General features: G+C 35.3%; 1 protein-coding gene across 3 annotated transcripts; it reads right to left on the bottom strand.

Annotated features, from left to right (window-relative positions):
- Nucleotides 1-2697: 2697 nt before the first annotated feature.
- Nucleotides 2698-19005, bottom strand: LOC126973593 (zinc finger protein OZF-like). 3 transcript variants are annotated; one of them, XM_050820920.1, is made up of 7 exons: nucleotides 18732-19005; nucleotides 15774-15921; nucleotides 13841-13957; nucleotides 9358-9510; nucleotides 7380-8190; nucleotides 4963-5136; nucleotides 2698-2814 (listed from the first exon to the last, which is right to left on the bottom strand). In XM_050820920.1, exons 1-7 carry the CDS (start codon nucleotides 18888-18890, stop codon nucleotides 2733-2735), a joined length of 1644 nt encoding a protein of 547 aa, XP_050676877.1. In that variant the 5' UTR covers nucleotides 18891-19005; the 3' UTR covers nucleotides 2698-2732. The 3 variants fall into 3 exon arrangements, with proteins under 3 accessions (XP_050676877.1, XP_050676878.1, XP_050676879.1); XM_050820921.1 differs by lacking the exon at nucleotides 18732-19005 and having other exon boundaries at nucleotides 13841-13976; nucleotides 15774-15919; XM_050820922.1 differs by lacking the exon at nucleotides 18732-19005 and having other exon boundaries at nucleotides 9358-9523; nucleotides 15774-15919.
- Between the last annotated feature and the right edge of the window lie 2897 nt (nucleotides 19006-21902).

Here is a 21902-nt window from a genome sequence, read left to right as displayed (position 1 = left end):
CAGGAAGACGTCCACTGCTGGATAAAGACCTCCCCAAAGATCGCCATGACGATCGCTCCTGCGCTGCCCACGTCCACCCTATTCCAGCGATCTTGACCAGATCGTCTATCTTGTGGGGACCTACCAACACTACTTCATCCTTACTCCGTCATCGCCAATTAAGGAATTTACTGCCCCAACGGCCATTTGTCTGTCGAACTATGTGCCCTGCCCAATGCCACTTCAGTTTAGCAACCATCTGAGCTATGCCCTCCATTATATCCTCCATTGCCCTCTGAGCGACCATGAGCTTCCTCAACAGGGCCATGGTTAGCGACTACATCTGTGTCCCGTGTCTACATCTACATGTTTAAATAAACACTTTTAATAAAAATATTTTGTTTGTTTGTTTGTTTGAAGGTCTTAAAACGTCGGGTTGACTAAAATAAAAATGTATCTTTTGCGCAAAAATCTAATGTAAAAACAGTTACAATTACACGCGTTTTAATCCTTTAAAAGTGTTTTATTTAAATGTGTAACACTCGCGGTAATCAAAGAAAAAACTATACATCTACATGTCATCACTGGCAATACCTATATGGTATCTCTTAGAGAGATGCTGCTGCCAATCCTCCGTTCATTGTATCCTATTTGACGACTAGATAATTTTAATTTAAACAAACAAAAATTACGTGTTACCGTTAGCCGGGAAATGAGTGGTTTTATTTTTACTTCAAGTCCCAAACAGTCAAAAAAACTGTGCTTTATTAGCGGCAACAATTAAATAAAGATAACAAAACATTTTGAAGGTATATAGCAGAGACTTTTTAAAGTCGATGACGTCACATCGTCGCTTTGGTACGGTGTGCAAAACAATCATCACTAGGACATTATTATTAATATATAAATAATGAATTATATTTTCAGTATTATAGATTGACATAAAGTTGTTGTGTTGTGATGCTGATTATTATTTTTATAAAGATGAAAAATCAATGAATGAGTCTGGGTTAAGTATATAGTAATATGTATTAAAAATGTTACTTAAAATAAACCTAAAGGTAATGAAACTGCAAACCGTACCGCGAGGGGGTAAAAGGGGGACCGGGGTCTTCACTTTCCAACGAGGTCCAGACATCATGTGGCCGTGTAGTGGCTATACAGCCACAATTATACAATAAAAGTAGTGAAGTTGAAAACATACTAATGATATTGTTTCAGAATTGACACGAAAATATTATGCGTTGAATGCGTTGAGCATGAATCTTGCTATATAATCAGTGTAAAAAAGTAAAAACGGTTTAAATGAGACAAGTAGGATGCATGGTCTACGAATAGTCACGCGAAAAAACACAAAAAGAAGGATAGATGGAGTGAATCAAAAAGCTAAGGAAACTGCTCGAATAGATCTAGTGCTCTGTGAACGACTCGATCACTTGGCGTTGTGTAGAGACGTCGTTTCATTGTGTGTCTTCTAACGCATTTATCACGGGGTGTTTATAGGTTTGTCCATCTTCGCATGACACGCCACAGTGCGGTTTTCAAGGAACTTATAGGATGGCCGGCAATAATTAATACCTGGCAATACTTTTAAATCAAAATCAGTGGATAACGTAAACGATTTTACAAATCTGCCTGTTGTGTGCAGTTCAAAATATGATTCAATAAATCTATGATGTTTTTTTTTGTTTGAACTTGATATTCGCCATAAATGAACCGCTTTCATAAACTAAGTCGATCAATAGTAACTTTTTAGTCCAATTAAAGTGACTGTGGTCTAAGAAGGCAACGATTAAAGAAACGTTTTTCGCACTCAGTTAAGATAAACCTTATATGTGATATTTAAATAGCCATAAAGCAATATCTTTTAATCACAAAAACTAAAATAGTAAAGTGGTTCAATTATAGAAATGTCCCCTATTGCCTTGCTCTGTTTATGACTTTCTTGTTTTTTGAAGCCGGTTTGCCTTCCGGATGTTCTCGAAATTGGCAATCGCACAAGATTCCGAGACCCAGTATTCCAATAGGCGGGCACGGTTTTATTCATTTTTATTGACATCCATATTTAGGATAGATTGACAGAGGACATTGACAGGATATTGATTCGGTATGATGCTCAATTATAGCCGTAACTATTATTTCGCCATTGCTAAGAAGGAAAATAGTCCTATTATTTCACTGCTGAATATCTAAATGATCGGACAGCCTGGGACTAATATTGTATATTTTTATTGAAAAGAGCGCAAAAAAAAGAATGCTGAGAGAGTTTCTTGCGCCGCTTCTTCTCTCTCAGAGCGCTATTTGTTTCCGAAGCGGTAGTAGTATAAGAAATGACATCAAAAAGAATTCTAAAGGAATCAATTTTGAGAAAATAAATGCCTTTTATGCCTTTAGTTAACGGAAAAATCGCCATACTCAGCGCCGACATATCGAGCGGTTCAATTGTGTAGTCACTTGGAAGAGAAGGCCAAATTCGCTTGGTGTACTCAGTGGGGCCAGACAATACTTCATTACAAGAATCGATACGACTTAGGGACCTTCTAGAACAGACCATACCTTAAAGGCCAGTAAAGCATTTCTTGACCCCTGGTATTGCGGATATCCATGGACGGTTGTCCCACTATTCCCCATCACTTGAGCCTCTTGCCCGTTTACACCCTCTTATATAAGAAATAGCAAATCAAAAATTGTATAGTATAGAAAAACAAACACAAGCAGTTAGTGATATAAAAAATTTTATCTCTTAAAATTAGCTAAATATACTCCGGATGTTGGCTCTTCATATGACCCTTTAAACTACAATTCTGTATAAATGCTTGCCCACATATATGGCACCTGTAAAAGAAAAAAAGAGTGAGAAAGGTGAATTAAAAAAAAAGATAGCGATATAAGTGTTTGCATTTACACTCCTACAATAACCATTTTTTCCATTACTTGTGCTGTAGGAACATCTTACTTATGGAATACGAGGTCAAACAAGAGTAAGGTGAGCGTCGCCAACTATACTCTCTTGCTAACACTGGTCTCCTCTGGGAGTTTTATTGAAGGCACCGATGTGATATCAAAAGTGGAACAACTGATCCATAATATTGCTGCTACGAAATATCATATATGAATTCTCTATGAAACGCCTTTTGATGGCCTTAAATTTTCCGAACATTTACTATTGTAATTTATTTTTTTTATAGTATCGGAAAGTAGAGATTTTGACGGACAGAAAACAGAACAATTTTTTGTAAAAAGCTGTTATTTTGACGGGTGAATTTTCGATTGAAAATAAGGGTTCTTTTTCCATATTTGAGTCAAAATAAGGTGACAAAATAAATATTTCAATTCTAATAAATAACAGTGTATTTGGGACATAAAAAGGTAAATTTTCACCAAATTTCGTGAAAAAAAAACATTGATTTTGGAAAAAATAAAAATTAATTTATTTATTTATTGCCCTAACTTCTATCATGTGAAGAATATTAGAAAAAAGCATTTAAAGATCAACAAAATTTGTTGACTGATAAACATATTCATTTTTGACAAAATAAATATTTCAATTCTAATAAATAACAGTGTATTTGGGACATAAAAAGGTAAATTTTCACCAAATTTCGTGAAACAAAAACATTGATTTTGGAAAAAATAAAAATTAATTTATTTATTTATTGCCCTAACTTCTATCATGTGAAGAATATTTGAAAAAAGCATTTAAAGATCAACAAAATTTGTTGACTGATAAAGATATTCATTTTTAGAAAAAAACAAAGTTCTTGTACCACAACAGAAATGGTTGCGAAAAAACCACACCACACCGATTTTTGTAACATGTATTTTGTCGATCATACAATATAGTTAAAAACAACTGGAACATTATGGATTACGTGGCAACTTTCACAGCCTAATACAGATATACCTTGGAAACAGAAATCAAGTAACGCACATTACTAAGCTCAGCCCGCGTAATAAACGGAAAAACCCAGTAGTTCTCAAGAATGTGAGGGTGTACCCCAAAGTAGCATGCTAGGCCCCTTATTGTTTCTGCTATATACGACTTGCCCTCTAATATACCATATCCTACGATACGCAAGGACTACACTGGCTTAATTGTAATAATTTGCATTTTTTCTAACTTGACATTTACAGTTAATTAAATTGGAAGGCACATACAATAGGACCTAGTAAAAATGCAAGTTAATTCTCGTACGCAGTTGATCAACTTTCAAAAGTCGCTAATAGACACAATGACCTGGCAGCATATCATGAATTCGTTGTATCCAACTTACGTTACGGTATAATTTTCTGGGGAAACTCATACGAAAAAGAGATAATTTATGAAGCTCAAAAGAACTGCGTTATATGATGTCTTAAAATAACGGATAGTTGCAAAACCATTCTTTAATGAACTTAAAATTCTAACGTTGACCTCCCTAAATATATATTTATGAAATAGCATTATTTATATAAATTAACCACGATACATTTATCAGAACAACCGAAATCCACAACATAAATTTGAGAAGAAAGAATAGATTACGTAAACATCGGAGTAACAAAGCTTCTATGTTCAATAGTGTTCTTGAAATGGCACCGAGAATATTTAACAGGCTACCAACTAATATCACAGAATTTAAGTTGACTTGTTTTAAAAAGAAACTATTTAATCTCCTACTAACAAAATCTTATTATTCTATTGAACACTTTTTTCAGATGCTTCACTCAATTCAGTGCCGCTCAGGATTCTTAAGAAACCTAAGTTCTGAGCGGCAACACAATTACGCTCGTCATCTTGAGACATGAGAAGTTTCATTTGCCCAGTAATTTCACTATCTACGGTGGTAGGTACGATCTTTCCTTCAGACCGAAACATAATAATTCATACTCATTATTGCTTCACGGCAGAAAAAGGCGCCGTTTGTACCCATAATCTAGCCGGCATTCTGTGCAAGGAAGCCTCCCACTGGTAAATATTTAGTAAAATTATTTTCGTATTACCTATATCTCCTGTCGTTTGTGTGTATCCGAATGTGATCTTTAAGCGTCTTCAGACGGGGGTAAGATTTTTCACAAACTTTGCACTTAAAATTCCTCTCTCCCGTGTGGGTCGGCATGTGATTGGTCAAAGCGAAACGTGTGAAAAATTTCTGGCCGCAGATCTGGCACTCATACCTGTAAAAATTAAAATTTCGAGTCACATTGTTTCTCTGCGATGACGTTCAATGCAACTTGATTCATACGATAGTTTTTATTTCGATTCGTGATTGTAATAGTTTTTAATTTCAAATTTTATCTATATATATAAAAATTAATTGCTGTTCGTTAGTCTCGTTAAAACTCGAGAATTGCTGGACCAATTTGGCAAATTTTGGTCTTAAATTAATTGTGGAAGTCCAGGGAAGGTTTAAAAGGTGAATAAAAACAACGATTGATTTTCTTTGATATGTCCCCCGTCGTACAGAAATTAAATAAAAATAATAGTTTAAAATGAATAGCTAATTAGAATTTTTATATCTTTCTAACGAGGTAAAAAATAAACTTAATTTTAGGTAGCTATAGTTGGTGGATTACTTACAGTTGTTAACTATCTATCAAATTACCTTTATGTAATATAAAGTATGGCGATGTCTTTATTTAATATAAAGTTTTACTAAATATAGATCTTTATAAGTACTACGCGTGTACGCGTGTGAGTGTACGCGGAAGAAGTTCCGGGTATCAGCTAGTTTCTTTATAAATAGTTCAATTAGATTAGATTTGCAAAGTCGGAGAAAAAACGGTCGAACGAAAACGTTTCTTACGAACACTGCCTAAACGATAAGAGACACGATGTCACATCAATTAAATGCGGACTTAATAAAATAAAAGGCGACAGGCGTTCCGAATGCACCTTCTTATTTAGTATCGAAATTATCCATCTTATGCAATTAATAAACGCAATCAAAAAACAAATTACAACAGATTAGATCATTTATACGTCTAGATATACTATGACAGCTGTGAGAACGTCGAAAAAAATTGAGTTTCGAACTAGCCTCTATTTTGAGCAATTCACGCACACTAAAACAAAGTGTCATGCAATTATTTATTAATGCGCAGTTATCCACCCTTCTATAAGTCGGGACAATGTCGCTAATTACAGACCTATTTCAGTGTTGGGTGATAAATCATAGACCACCAAATAAATTTTAGCTTCTTTTTCATAATCAGTATGGATTTAGGAGTGGAAAATCCACCGAAGATGGACTGGGACTTTCAAATACGATTATTAGCCACTGGGAACATAAATATAAAACACTTGCCATCTTTTTAGACCTATCCGAACCCTTCGACACTGTTTTCATTCCCATTCTTCTTTCAAAGCTAGAACATCCTGGTATTCGTGTAACGGCCCACAGTCTTTTCAGAAGTTTTCTTACAAGTCGTTAACAAATAACAAAGCTTGAAAGTTACCTCAGAAACCAGGAGACTCTCACTTTTAGTGTTCCTCCAGGGCAGTGTCTTGGGTCCCCGACTTTTTCTCATATACATCAATGAGCTCTAATTGTTCATGGTCGGGACTGAAGTGATACTTGTCTGAATGTGGAGTATGCCTTGACTACCATTATGAGGTGGCTGACAAAAAATCACCTTACTCTAAACGTCAATAAAACAAATTTATCACTTTTTCTACTATAATCTAGTCAGCCTACACCCAGCACACATGCAACGAACTTCACAATCACTATATACATATCATTAACACTCACCCAAACTCAGGCACCCATTCACCCAAAACTCTACACATTAACATATACATTGCAAATCACATGTCCTGTTTAATTTTCTGCTATTAATTAGCTTACTTTGCTTACTACTTAGATCTTTTATGCATGGAACATCATTCCTTATTGTATTCGAAGAGAGGCATTGTTAGCTGCACTGAAGTTAATACTTTTGTAGCTATTATCGTTTTTACTTCTTTGTATTAGCTTTGTCAAATTGTTCCAAATATTTTTTTGAAATAAGACGTAGCTCGTCACGCATACTAAACTAACGACGACCTGTATAGCCCAGTGGTTACCGATCCTACCTACTAAGCTAGACGTCCCGGGTTCGAATCCCGGTAGGTGCAAGTATTTATAAGATGAATATGGATGTTTGTTTCCGAGTCATGGGTGTTTATATTTGTTTAAGTAAGTATATTGTATTAAATATCGGTGTCTTGCAAACCATTACACAGGCTTTAATTTGTGTAGAAAGTGTATCAATATTATTATATTATTTATAGGTTGTCTAACAAAAAAAGACTCTATCTAGACGTATAAACTTATCTAAGCACAATAGTGCACATGTGTTGCACGCAATGAGGTTGGAGCGTCACTGCCGGCCGGACTGGCGGTCAAGTGACTGAGACACCGAACCTAAACACATACCTGTAGTCCTTCAAGTGTATCTTTCGCCTATGCGTGGTCAGAGTGCGCCGCGTCTCAAACACCTTTTCACACAAATTACACGTAAACGACATCGGTTGCTCCCCGTGGACCTCCACCAAATGTTTCAGCTTCTGCGGGTACGTCATCAATCTGACGTCACATTTGGGACAATATATCCTCCCCCGCCTGTTATGCACGCGATCTATATGCAGATCTTTGTTGTACGCAGCCCTGAACGACTTGCCACATATTTCACATGGGTACTCCGTTTGATCGTGCCGTTGTTGGTGCATCAGAAATCGAGCTCGATCAACGAAGCCCAAACCGCAAGTCTCACAGACAAAGTTACTATAATGTTCATTCATGTGTTTATTCAAAGCGTGGAAATATGGAAATTGAAGATCGCACAACGCGCACTTGATCTCATTCTTCGACAGCCTAAAAGGCAGCAACATATCTTTGATATCGTAGATTCTCTTTTTATGCGCCGTTGTGATGTGACGTTTGAATTCATCGAGTGAATCGATTTTCATGGAGCACAATCGACAATCGATTCTCGTTAGGTCGACTTTTATCATTTTTTTCGATTCGACTATTTTAAATTTCTTCGGGTTGTGAGTTGATAGTGTGTGCTCCCGGAGCGCGGAAGGGTCGGCGAAGACGTCGCCGCAGAAGTAGCACAGTAGATGGTTGTGGCGACATTTGAACGGACAAACATAAGAGAACTCCATTATAGTAAGAGTGTTCGACTCCATTAAGTATGTTGGATCCCTTTCTCGTATTCGTTGTTGTAACACTGACATAGATATTTCTGGAAATTAATTATAGATATTTACTTCCCGGCGAAAATAAGCCTTTACTCACACAGTAAATGAAATGATATTTAAACTTAATCTACCAATTCATAATATAATAAACTCGTAGTAAAATAAAAGAACGCTATTTTTTTTAAAGAAAACTGTTTGTTCTAGAAACAATACCGAATCCAAACATTTCTTTTAATTTAAGGAGAATAAACCAACAATGACGTGGCCGATTACCTTTCCTCTGGAACCGCGCAGTGGTCAAGCAACCTCTACTAGTAAAATGACGTTCAGTCGGCATTCAGACACAGAACGTGCAACATGAGAAGAAAAGCGAAAAAAATCCCGAATTGTCCATTTAGTGACGTGAAACCAAAGCTCACGGTAACATTACCTATCACCCGCGCCGGTGAGTATAACTGAATACTTAATAAATATTAAAACGTAAGTTATTGAGTATAATGCCAAATACCAAATCATAAGAGTCACTGTTTCTGTGCATCGCATGCCGCTTTTGGCGGGAAGCGATTTCATTGGTTAATTTTGATCGTGCCACGGACGCCACGCTTATATGCCCAACAAAAATTGGTTCACGCGGTCTTCATAGCAATAGTTTGTATTGTCAGTCAATTCTCTTAAAATGTCGTAGTCTACATCTTAATTTGCACCAAAGTATATGGACGATCGATACGACTCTGTCCTGTAGATGGAACCACAACCTGAGCGATGAAAAAAAATACTGCGATTTACGGATCATGGGTCATTCGAACAGTTCCCTTGGTTACTGGGCGTAACCGAAGAGCCACGGGTTGGAGTCCCACAGCGAACATAAATTAAGTTTTCGTACAAATGAAAGTCATATACATATTTAATTCCAGAATAATGAAGGGAGATAAAAAAAAAAATATTTTTAAAGTGATATCCCCCGCACTTCTGGGATTAATTAAATTAAATTTGTAACCAAAAATTATGAATGATGCGACTCTAACCCACGACCTCTCGGGTTCAAGACATACCAAGATTTACGAACGTAATGATACGTCACTGCAACAGTTGGCTCAGTTGGAAGAGCCCCGTATTGTTCATAAATTTTGGTTACAAGTTTAATTTGTGTAAGGGAGATAACATAAAAATAAACTTTATAGATAATGAACCTTTGAATTAAATGGACTCACGTTTTGATACGGTATGATTAGTCGCTTTCGAGTTCTTGTCGATTCTGAGCTCTTGCCGAGCTGGATCCAGAGTCTTTACCAAGTCTATCAAAGGTCTGTCCTCGTCTTCCACGCTGTTGGTGTCTGACTTCCGTGATTCCGATTTAATGTCACCTGCAAGGTAATGCTGCTCAAAATTAGTATGTCTAGCGCTCGCGTAGACTATACCGACGCGGCGCTGATAACGTATAACATAACTAAAGGTGCGTACAGACTGGTGATACGTAACATGAAACGTATCATTCTACATTTCATTGCATATTCGCTGCAACCGTGGACGCATAGCGCCCTTATACCGCACATTCACTTCGAACCGCCCACGTACGTCCGTTTCCGCCATTCAAACGCCAACGCGTCCCTACGCGTTCGTTCGAAAAATCGACAAATCAAAGGAGGTCATAAAAAAAATAGAGGTCCTGACTAACTTTAATAAATTAACTTTGGTTTGATACAGAGTGTTTGCCATTTGGTCTCCTATAAAAATTGACAGTTCGGCCCAATAGAATTCATCTTATGAACATTTTCTATGAATATTTTTGTTTACGTGGATAATATTTTTAAAGTTTCTTAGGAGTTTTCAATTAGATTGTTTATTACCGACTTGAAACCTATCAAAAGGTAGCACATACAAATAATAGTATTTTATTAACATTAAAAGTATAAGATTTGTATAAGAGGTGTATTAAATTAAATATTAATTAAGTTATTTATACTTTTCAGTTTTTAAAGTTGGTTTTTTTAAACGTAGTTTTTTTTATTTATTATTCATTTAACCCGACTATTTGTGAACTTTGCAGAAGCACGTTTTCAGGGGGATTGCGGTTGACAGCAGTCAAGATAGTATATTTTGTTATAGCTGTCATTGTGTAGTTTAGCGGCATTTGTTGCGTCCGACGTGGTTCATAATATACTATCGTATAAAGCTAACGGAAAATGTTTTATACAACAGAAAAATAGTAGTTTGTTAACCGAGGGTCGAAAGAATCAATTCCCGAGGTATTTAGACTATAGTCCGAGTAGGAATTGATTTTTTTACCCGTGTTAAACACTCAACTTTTCATTTCGAATATCAGGTAAATAAAACTATTTGTTTATCTAAACTATTCATATATAATATGTAATAATATTAGTAGTACCTATTTAAAATTAATTGTCAAATAAGGACAGTTTATGTCGACTTTTTGAATTTTAAATATGGAACTCACCGCGTAATTATTGCGGTTTATTCCGCTCAAAGAAGTTTGTGCTAAGTTCACACTGGCTGTTTAGAAAGTCACATGGCCGCAGCGTTATTTTTTTTATTAGTTTATCTTTTACATAAAACTCTACACAGCTGACAGCAGTTCTTTTTTTAAAGTTCTTTCCGGCCCTTGGGTGGGAACTAATTTAAAATACAAATACTTTCCGAGTATGAGAAATTAAAAAGATCTTTTCCTTGTAACGATATTTACTGAAAATTTTTATGTGTTTATTAACCCTTATTATTATACCCTGAATAAATCATTAGGTAACCTTAAAGTTTTAAATAAGAATCTTTTAAAAGATCAACACCCCTGTGAACACAACATCAGGTTCATATCTGGCATAAAATAATGTGATTTGAATTAATTCAATTCAATTAGGATAAAAAAATAGTATGTGCTGTTTAAATAAAACACTTTTAAAGGATTAAAACGCGTGTAATTGTAACGGTTTTACATTAGATGTTTGCGTAAAAGATACATTTTTATTTTAGTTAACCAGACGCTTCAAGACCTTTCCAGATCTCGTTTTCGGGGGGACTGCAGATGAAGTGAGTCAAAGTTAGTATTTGTCATAGCCTATATAACCTAGCTAACTTATTAACAAATAAGTTAGCTAGGTTTAAAGGCTCCTTCATAGGGCTTTGTATTCAATTTTACAATAAAATACCCGTCATTATACTAGGACTCACTGATTGCAAGAAATATATTTAAGCTTCTTTGATAGAGAAAGCTTACTATAATTTAGCAGATTATAAAGAGGAAATTGAATAATATTATATGACTTAAGTGAGATAAGCAATTTTGTTATAGTTATTTATGCAACTGTTGTGTAATTATAATGTAATAAGGGGTATTAAAACACGAATGTGGATGAGTGTTTTAATACTTTAATTATCAACAGTTGCATACAAGACTTTATCTACACCCACAATATGAATCCTCTAAAAGATTCTGAAACAGTTAGCTTACTGCCAACATTAAAACACCAGTCCTAGTAGTAACCTAATATCATCCATTACTGATTATATATTCGAATAAACTAAGTATTATTGAAACAATTATTTATTTATTAATTATTTTCGTAGTTATTTACATTTTGTATAGTGCAATAATTAAAATTCACTCGAATAAAATGTTCTTTTGCAGCGTTTAAATGAATCGCTCATTTTTTGTAAACAAAACAATAAAAATATCGAAGAAAAATGGCGGGGAGTCGAATAGCCTAATTTTTTTTACGGCGCGCGACATTCTTGTTGTGTGGAACGCGCGTAAACGAAAATGTTCTTTTTTTGAAATTAAAAAAAAATACAGATAACACGCATCGAGCAATAAGAATGTGGCTGTATGTTGAAACTCTTTGCGTATGAAGGGATCGAAATAAAACATAGGAGTGTTGTTATGAAATTCAGTACAACATTACAACACTCGTTTGGATGATGTAATGGTTATTAGAACATTAGGTGTTTTAATGTTGGCAATAAGCTATCTGTTTCAGAATCTTTAACAGGGGATTTAAAGCATGGGTGTAGATAAATATGAATTAAAAGATGGTCTGGGAGATTCTTATCAGTTCTTCTCCCCATGTCATAGCCCCTTTACGAACTGGTGCAGCTTCATGACGTTTAACAAGTTGCAATTTGTCATGTCAGTGTTTCTCAAACATTATTTTGCCATGGCTCGGTAAATTTCACACTGCCCCCTCGGGATCCACCTTACTTTCAAACTCAAGCTAAAATTATACACATTTATTGATAGTAAAATGATTTTTAGTACTACATATTTTGTTATAGGTCTATTTAGTAACATAATTTTAGTGCGAAGTATATAGCTGCTACTTATTTTTTGCTAACGAATCCAAGTTTGCGGAAATGACGAAAGTTTTATCCCATGGACTTTTTTTAAACAAGGCGGGAATGTTGCGACCCGATATTTTATTTTGATGACCAGGAGGTCTATAACCAAATTAAAAAGCCGAAGTTTCGTCCGAAACGAAAGAACGACGAAAGTACTTCGGATCCGAATAGCGCGGACGGATTTCGTTTCGGAATCATAGACATAACCATCAAGTGTCAAGTGAATTTGGGAATAAGGTAAACGAAAGACATAAATGTCCAATCGTGAACTTCGTATCGATCTTCGGATCTTGACTTTGGTAATACAAAGTGTTTCGGATTGGGAATTAATTTGAAGTTCGTCGTTCTTTCGTTCATACGATCCGTCGACCGAAACTTTGTATTTGGATTTTGGTAATGGGGCTCCTGGTACCGGGTCACGACTCGGCAAATGGGAAACCCTGTATTGTTACTCCCTATAGTAAACAAATACATTTGTATCCTATTTCATAATTACCCATTTCATTAGAAACCTTTTAGTCATTATGTCGAACCAGTCAACTGTAGCTGTTCTTAATTCTATAAAGTTAATAAAAAATTTAAATTAATTTAATCATATAATCTAATACTTAATAACCGAACTGAGTGATGTGCTTATTTATGATAGTGATGTGTATCAGTCTTTGTTTCATTTATTAACTAAAAGTTAAATGTTAAGATGTACCGTAATAATAAGTAAATAAATTAAATAAATCGCCTAATCTTCGAAAGCGCATGAGTCATAGTCTAATTTATTTATTTGATAAGTACACAAAACAGAGATACAACAATATAACATAACACACATAAATTCGAGTGAAAGCTCCTCTAGTGGATGCGAAACAAACAATCCATACAAGACTAGAGATCGATATATTACCAATCCAAATATTTGAACTAAACAAAATTTATGCAAATCTTGTTTGTGCGATTTAAAATACAAGTAGTGCCATCTGTTATTGACTAGCAAGCAACAAATGAAAATTTAACATATTAAATCTTAACAACAAGATAGGCTACAACTCCACGAAAGTGTATACACAGCAGAGGGTGTTTTGCAAAATGAATAACTATTAAAATAAAATAATAATAGCGATTTTAAAAGAAGCTCTAGGTAATGTAATATTATAAAAGAAAAAGAAAGAGAAATTATTTATATATACTATTTGCTATTTTTAAGGAATTTACATACAAACTAAATTTCCATTTACAAACAGATGATATGTATTGACGACAAATTCTATAGATAGGGTTTTGTAAGGACACGTTATTATTACAGAATGGTAAAATTACAGTGGATAGGCCGCTAGTAAAAATAAAAATACTTACTCTGTGAATCATCGTGGGTATCGTGAAAAGGTGATCCAGACGGCCGATCTTCTGACATCTCAATTAGTTCCAACTTCACTTCTATTTCGGGCGTTTCGATTTTGGTGACATCCCTCGCTGAAATCATTTTCGACATCTATAACATACAGTTAGAAAATTAACTGTATCACGCGTTATTTTGAAAAAAATATAATGGTAGGGTTCTGAAAACACTATCATAACTCTGCACATGATATATTAAAAGTCAAACTTACAATAACCCGTTACTTATAGTAGTTGTATCACTTGGTGTACTTTTCTATCGCGCTGAATGTTAACTTAAGGATTATTCTCAAATGATGTCAAATAGTGTCGTTAATTATAAATAAGAAGGAATAATCTTTCACACACTTACATATATTACTAGCTGATCTGGCAAACGTTGTATTGCCTTATAAATTAATAAAAAAAAATTAGGTATGAAAGATAGATGTTGGCCGATTCTCAGACCTACTGAATATACATAAAACTTCATAAAAATAGGTCAAGCAATTTCAGAGGAGTTTGGTAACAAACACCGCGACACGAGAATTTTACATATTAGAAGAAGATATTATAGGACCTGGAGACTTAAAGCAGAAAAGCAGCGTTTGAAATGAGCACACAGAAAACTAAATCCGTGACAAAAAGAGGAAAATAACTAGTACGCATACTGGGCAATTGTTAAATTGATAATATTAATGAATATGTAAATCTGAGCCCAAAAATAACAATAACAAAAGATCTAGAAACAAAAGAAATGGAAAAACATATTCAGTCAGAACGATACAAGATGCATGATGGGGAAAAAAATTCAGATCAGGAAATTTAAATGGAAGTGGGCTGACACAATCAGAAATTGAGCAAAACGGAACAAGACATTAATACTATGATACACATGTCACATGAAAAGAAAAGGCTGTAGATATTTTCTAAGAGAGGTCAACAAAACAAGAGTGACAGGCAAATGGCAATGGAGTCACGCTACCGTCTCATGAAGTCAGCATAGGTTAGTGTCGATGACGAGAGCCCATCCCCACATCGTCGGAGAATCCCTCCCCGAGCATTGTCGCTTGGGAGGCACGTCATTTCTGGGGAGGGCACAGGATGCATGTCCGAGGACAAACGAGGCAGTAATACCACGGCGACACGGGCTTCCTTGTGCGGTATTTCCGGGACGATACGATATGGGTACCTTCAAAAAAAGCGCGTACACCTAAAGGCCGGCAAAGCTCCTGTGATTCCTCTGGTGTTGCAAAATGTGGGCGGTGGTGATCTCTTAACATCAGGTGGCCCGTACGCTCGTTTGTCCTCCTCTTTCATGAAAAAAATTTGATCGTTCGTTCCTCCTCAAAACATAACTTACACGACACTACTCGACCCGACCCTACCCTAGGCGCCATTTAATGTGGACTTTTGCAACATCAGGGGAATCCACTCCAATTTAAACGCCATCCAACAACCACTTTGAGACAGCGCCGCTGGCCTTGTGTTTCCTTACGGAGAAATAGATATCTAGACCTAAGAGAGTCATACGTCATATTTAACGCACCCCGGGTACAAAATTGAGCATATATTTTTGCCTTATGCCAATATAAAGTTATTAGAGTTTTAAAAAACAACAATTTTTATAAGCAGTATGTGCTCAGTCATGTGCATACACTGACAAAGTTACGGGTATAAGATATGAATATTCTAAAGAGCAATAGAGACTTCATAATAAATCTGAGGAAAACAGGAGATACAAAACTGAAGGTATAATGTGCAATCTGCTGTCATTTATGATCAGCGGTTGTTGATGTTTTTGTTGAGGTTCCTGTCAGGAGATATTAACAGTTGGCAAAAGAAGTAACTATTATCCATTTCATCATTATACAACACCTTTTGTTCTGATCAACATTATTAAACTACATACCTTTAACCTCTTGATCATGGAGTCTTGCCTGAAGGAAAGCATCCTCACACTTCAGTACTTGCTGTTTGAATTCATAAGAATCCCTTAAACGATGCACACAAGACGCACAAATGAGACGATCAGTTGGTCCACTGTCCAAGTTCGACAACTAGAAGAGAAGAAAAAAGTTCACAAAAACAAACCGTCCTAAACCGTGGTCCATTTAAAAGGACCTACTGATCATAGTCATTAAGGCATAGACGTTTAAAATAGGAAGTTGCAATTAACACTCACTGTACTTTTCAAGAGACATAAACTTTGGTGTTAATTCAATTTTAAATACTGGTTTGTATTAAATAAGTAAGTAATTTGTTGATGACTAGTGATTTTTCTCCTTCAAATAGTGCTTACAATTGAAATATTTTTAAAAGAAATATTTTTTTTTCGAATATCTCTTAAAAAAATCTTAAACAATACCTCAACTTGATTTCAAGTCTATTTAATATCTATAACACTTAAAAAACTTTAGTTTAAGTGCTCAGCCTTCATGACTATAAAAATTTGGAACTTCATAGAGTACTGTCGGTCATTATTACAACCCACTCCCGAATTACCTTCAGTCTTATCAGGAAGTATCCTCATAGTTCAATATATAATCTTTATAAATTACATGACATGTTGTTTGTCAATGGACTCCTAAACTAATGAACGGATTTAAATGGGGAATACTTCATGGATGGATGCAGTTAGGTCCAACTTGAGAGACAGGATAGTTTTTATTTTGATTTGGGACCCATAATTATTTTTATTTCCAATATTTGTTTGGTGTGGACATATTTTCTGTGAGAGAACTTATTGACACACAGTTTGACAGTTCTGCTGTGAAACAATTTCGTTTCAACAACAGCAAGCATATTTTAGGAAATAATTAGTGATGTTACGAAAAATTCTTGACAAATACATAAAAAACTAGTATTTTATTTATTATGTACAGTACAATGTCTGTCGGGTCAGCTAGTTTTTTTATAAATGTCAAAAAACAATTTTTAATACACAAATACTGTATTTTCTAGTAATTGCCAGTAAACCAATTGGTGGCTAATGTTAGTGGTAAAGAGCCTTTGAGCTTATTAATGAAATTTTTTTTATTTGTCTGAGTTGTGGTAACATAGTTCTTAACAATTGGTAGAAGCACGGCATAATTCACCAATAAAATGGCATACAAATATTTGATTTTCAACATTACAATTATAATATTTATATGTCATTAATCACATCAGATAGCTATAATCCAACAATCCTATTAATATTATAAATGTGAAAGTTTGTATGTCTGGATGTATGATTGAACTTCTTTAACGCAAAAACTACTGATTGGATTTTGATGAAACTTTACAATAATATAGCTTACACACCAGAATAACACATAGGCTATTTATTATTAATAAAACTATCGTGTGAATTATACTTTATATGGCAAAACAACGTTTGCCGGGTCAGCTAGTTTAATATAAAATAAACATTATTTTGTAGGTACCAATCTCAAATACTTTCTTTTAAATATTTTTATTTTTGGCTAAACGTTTCTTTTAAACTATAGAAGCATTTATCTATTAGCCACAATTTATATATTTTTTTCATTACTGTTTTTGGCATCAATCTAATATTTTTTGGAAGAGGGTTAAAGACCTACATACACATATGATTTGCATTATTTTGATGAAGCAATAGAACTATAATATGGCATCAAAGGCCATCATCAATCTTATTATGGAGAGCCCTTTGCTGGGCTTTGCTGGTCGTGCGAAGGTGGAATTCGGCGGCAGGAATCGGGTAAACTACTCTTCGGAACACTCCCCGTGATAAATGCGGTAGAAGACACACAATGAAGCAACATCTCTACGCAACACCAAGTGATCCAGCCGTTCACAGAGCACTGGGTGGCTCCAGATCTGAGATGACAGTAATACTTGATGGCCGGAGCTGCGCTTTGTGGGACACTAGAATGTGGGCCGGCTTGAAAGTATTGCCTTGTTCTATTAATGACGCCGAGCTTCTTCCAAGCCAATTTGGCTTTGCCCTCTAGATGGCCACGCAAATTGCATGAAATTATAAATACTTTAAATTTTAAAGGTGGTTGGTTACAGGTATCAAAAATAAAATTTGTTACCCTGAAATAAGTTTAAATATGTAATAACAAATATAAGAACTAGACACATAATATAGACACAGGTGTGTAGGCTAAGCTTTCACTGCTCGAAAGAATAGTGATAGTTTATTATTTTTTATTTAGATGTGTCTCATGCTTCATCAATGGTGTGCCTGTAGCCAGAATGTGAGGTGGGTATGGTACCTTTTCTAAGATATGATTGAGAATTCTCGGGTATGAATGCTACTTGTGGTGGCGGATGATTTGGTCATCAAGAATCCTGATTTTCTAGTAAAATTAAAAGCTATATTTTCCTTAAATAATTCAACTATTTATAAAATGTTCACTTATTATCTTTTTTTTATTAAGTGTGCGCTAATTGATCACTGTAGTCAATAGCTCTTGAGGTTTTTTGAAAAATTTGCTTAAACAAGTTAAAAACAGTTGAGAATAACGGGGAGTACTACCTACAATGTAGTGCACACAAATATTTTTTTTTTATGGAATAGGAGGACAAACGAGCGTACGGGTCACCTGTTGTTAAGTGATCACCGCCGCCCATACTCTCTTGCAACACCAGAGGAATCACAGGAGCGTTGCCGGCCTTTAAGGAAGGTGTACGCACTTTTTTTGAAGGTACCCATGTCGTATCGTCCCGGAAACACCGCACAAGGAAGTTCATTCCACAGCTTTGTAGTACGTGGAAGAAAGCTCCTTGTAAACCGCACTGTGGAGGACCGCCACACATCCAGATGGTGAGGATGATATCCTAACTTAATATGTCATTAATTATTATATTGTTCGTAACTCATATATATAAATATACTCACTATAACTCCAAAGCAATCAATTAACATATCCATATACAACTCTTTTTTACCCAAACTTATATATTCAACATTTAAAATCCTACATTTCTTTAAATTTCCACAGCACCTACACAAACCCGGATCGTAAATCGGTCCTTTATCTGTTGTCAGGGCAGCCATAACTATATACACAAATTATATGAATTAAAATCTATGAAAAACTTAATTGATAATTAGTTTTAAGTCACAAAATCTTTTAATTTAATTAAAAAAATATTAGTAGAATTCAAACAATCGAAATTGTAAATATTAGTGATTGGATTTTCTTTTTTGGTTTGTTCGCCCAATATTAGGACAGGCAAAGGGTTCGAGTCCATACAGCCATGTCTTCCGTATTGGTGAAATTGTAATTTTTGGACATAGTTACCTTTTTTTGGAATTTTATTTTTATATTTTATGCTGTCATTTCACAGTTTGCTAATAACTTCAATTTATTTCATATTGTTAGAATTGTATTTTTAATGTATTTATATATTGGTTTATAGTTATAAATAAGTATAAATAAATAGTTATAAAGAAGTTTCTTTAGCCTTTTAATAACCGATAAAGTGAAGGCGGGCGGCATGTAGAATCACAAAAGTTTTGTATCACTGATTTAACTAGCCAGCACAAAAATTTCAATTAGAAATGATTGGCATACGAAAACAAGGTGTCCCACAGCTCTTTCGTTTGAGCAGAACTATCTCACTCGGGGGAGTGAGATAGTTCTGCTCGGGTGTAGGCATCGAAATCGTAAGTAGGCGTGGCGACAACGCCAGCGTTGATATCCAGTAGGAATTCACGAGTGCGAGCGAACGAGCGAGGAGTGCCTCTCGCAAGAGCTTTGTTTGTCACCGATCCAACCGATGTTTTAAAAATGGAGTTGTGGTGGTGTTTCGTTTTCCTGCGTAGACTAAGAGCCGACCACAAACAAGTTGTTTGTTATTGCTAATATAATACCTAAGAGGACGTGTGCAAGTCCAGCTCGCGTCATGTTCCTGTTCTAGCTCGTATGTACCTACATAACTTACGAGTAGATTCGTCTCGATTTTATTATATTATACAGAAAACAACATCTCAAGTATTAGTACATTTTATTTTTACTTATTACAAGACATTACAAAAGACAAGTGAATCACAAGCTAGTTTTAATTTTATTTTGGCACATTGTATCTCTAAAAAGTATGCATATCTTCTGAGGTTACATGCATTAACTATAACACCTCTCAATGTGAAGACCAATAAAATTTACAAGCTTGCGAAGCCTAGGTCTGAGTAACGGCTTACTGAGGAGATCCGCTAATTGAACTTCGCTGGTGACCTTCTTTACTAACAGTTCTCCATTAGTCACAAGTTATCTTACAAAGAAGTGACGGGTGTGGATGTATTTGGTAAGTCGGTGAAACTCGGGATTCTGAGCTAACTTTATAGCTGCTTCGTTATTCACTTGTAAGGTAGGCATACTTTTAAGTTTTACGAGCGTTCCGATAAATCGAGTCAACTAAACACATTATCTCGCAGCTTCACTGGCAGCAACCACTTCAGCTTCTGTTGTCGAAATTGCAGCGCTTTGCTGCCTCTGACTTATCCAGAAGACTGGCCCACCGGCATACATGCAAAGTATTCCAGAGGTTGACCTACCAGTTTCAATATCGCCTGCATGGTCAGCATTACAGTATGACTCTATAATTCCCCTTTTATAGATCTTTTTTATTCATAATGCCGACTCCTTGATACTACGCTGAAGGCAAATGCAATGTCAGGCCTTGTTCCAACGATTAAATAGGCAAGTGACCCAACTACTTGTCTGTACTTATTCAGAATTAACTCATCATTCTCGTTTTGTGACAGTACCTGTTCCTTGACTATAGTCACTGACTAGACTGTGACTACACCTATAGGTGTAGTCACAGGTTTACAGTTCTACATACCAAACCTGTTCAAGACTTTCTTAACTTACCATTTTACAAACATGGCATCTGAACTTAGTAACTTTTTTATTCCCTGGTGTCTGTTCCTTAGTTTGTTCAACAAACTTTTTACTTGTTTTTGTGAGAAGTGCTCGTGCACTAGACTTGCCTTATTTGCTTCTTGTCATTGCTCTTTCATGCGCACAACATTGGCTGGTAATATTCTCGACAGTTCTATCTTTCTTCGACATCAACATCCAACTCGACTTAAAAGAAAAATAATTCTCCGGCAAAGTATCTAAAATCTTGCAGATTAAAAGAAGTTCTGGTAATTCCTTACATTCTTCAGCTTTCTTTACTCATTCCTGTTTTAGTAAAAGCTGAAGCTGAAGTTCATGCCACAAATTTTTCAGTTTAGAAATATGCGTTAACATGTCATTGAAAGTGTCCTTTTGAACTTTAAAGAAATCCATACATACTTCATAATACTTATTTTCGCTGACACAATCATATAATTTATGAAGTTCATCCTATATTTCCTGAGGACTTGAAAATCTTATTACCTTGTTTAGAATTTCATCTGAAATGTTATTCGTAACTAGCAGTAGAGCGGTACTTTCCAGCTTAACGTACTCTGATAACTGTTTGTTATATTCTGTCAAAGCCGCTGTGGACGTAACACTAGCATCACCTCCTACAGCTACAGGCTTCTTTGGTTTATCCGTTTTCCCCTGGACAATATCCAAAAGTCCGTCTATGCTCCGCAGTAGAGCTGACATGAGAAACTTCCATTGTATCCAGTTATTCCCATCAAACTTACTTATTTGTATTTTACTTAGCTCCATGCTTGGTTTCCAGCAAATATTATATTATTCCAGCATATGAAGGGCCCATAACGACATACGAGTAGATTCGTCTCGATTTTATTTTATACAGATAACAAGATCTCAAGTATTAGTACATTTTATTTTTCGTTATTACATGATTCCAAAAAACAAGTGAATGACAAGGTAGTTTTAATTTTATGGTGGCACATTGTATCTCTAAAAAATATGCATATCTTCTGAGGTTACATACATAGACTTTAACACTAAGAAAACAAAAAAATATATTATTTTATGCCCGCCATTACAAGGTTACGTTGTTGAATATTGATGAACTGTCAAATGTTACCTAAAACTCTACTTTATTTCATAAATTTCACACAGAAACAATGGTACTCTGTGGTTCGCACATAGGTATC

Source organism: Leptidea sinapis, chromosome 29, assembly GCF_905404315.1.
Source record: "Leptidea sinapis chromosome 29, ilLepSina1.1, whole genome shotgun sequence".
Classification (NCBI taxonomy): domain Eukaryota; kingdom Metazoa; phylum Arthropoda; class Insecta; order Lepidoptera; family Pieridae; genus Leptidea; species Leptidea sinapis.
Note: the sequence above shows the minus strand (reverse complement) of the source record. Positions and strands in the feature narration are given on the sequence as shown.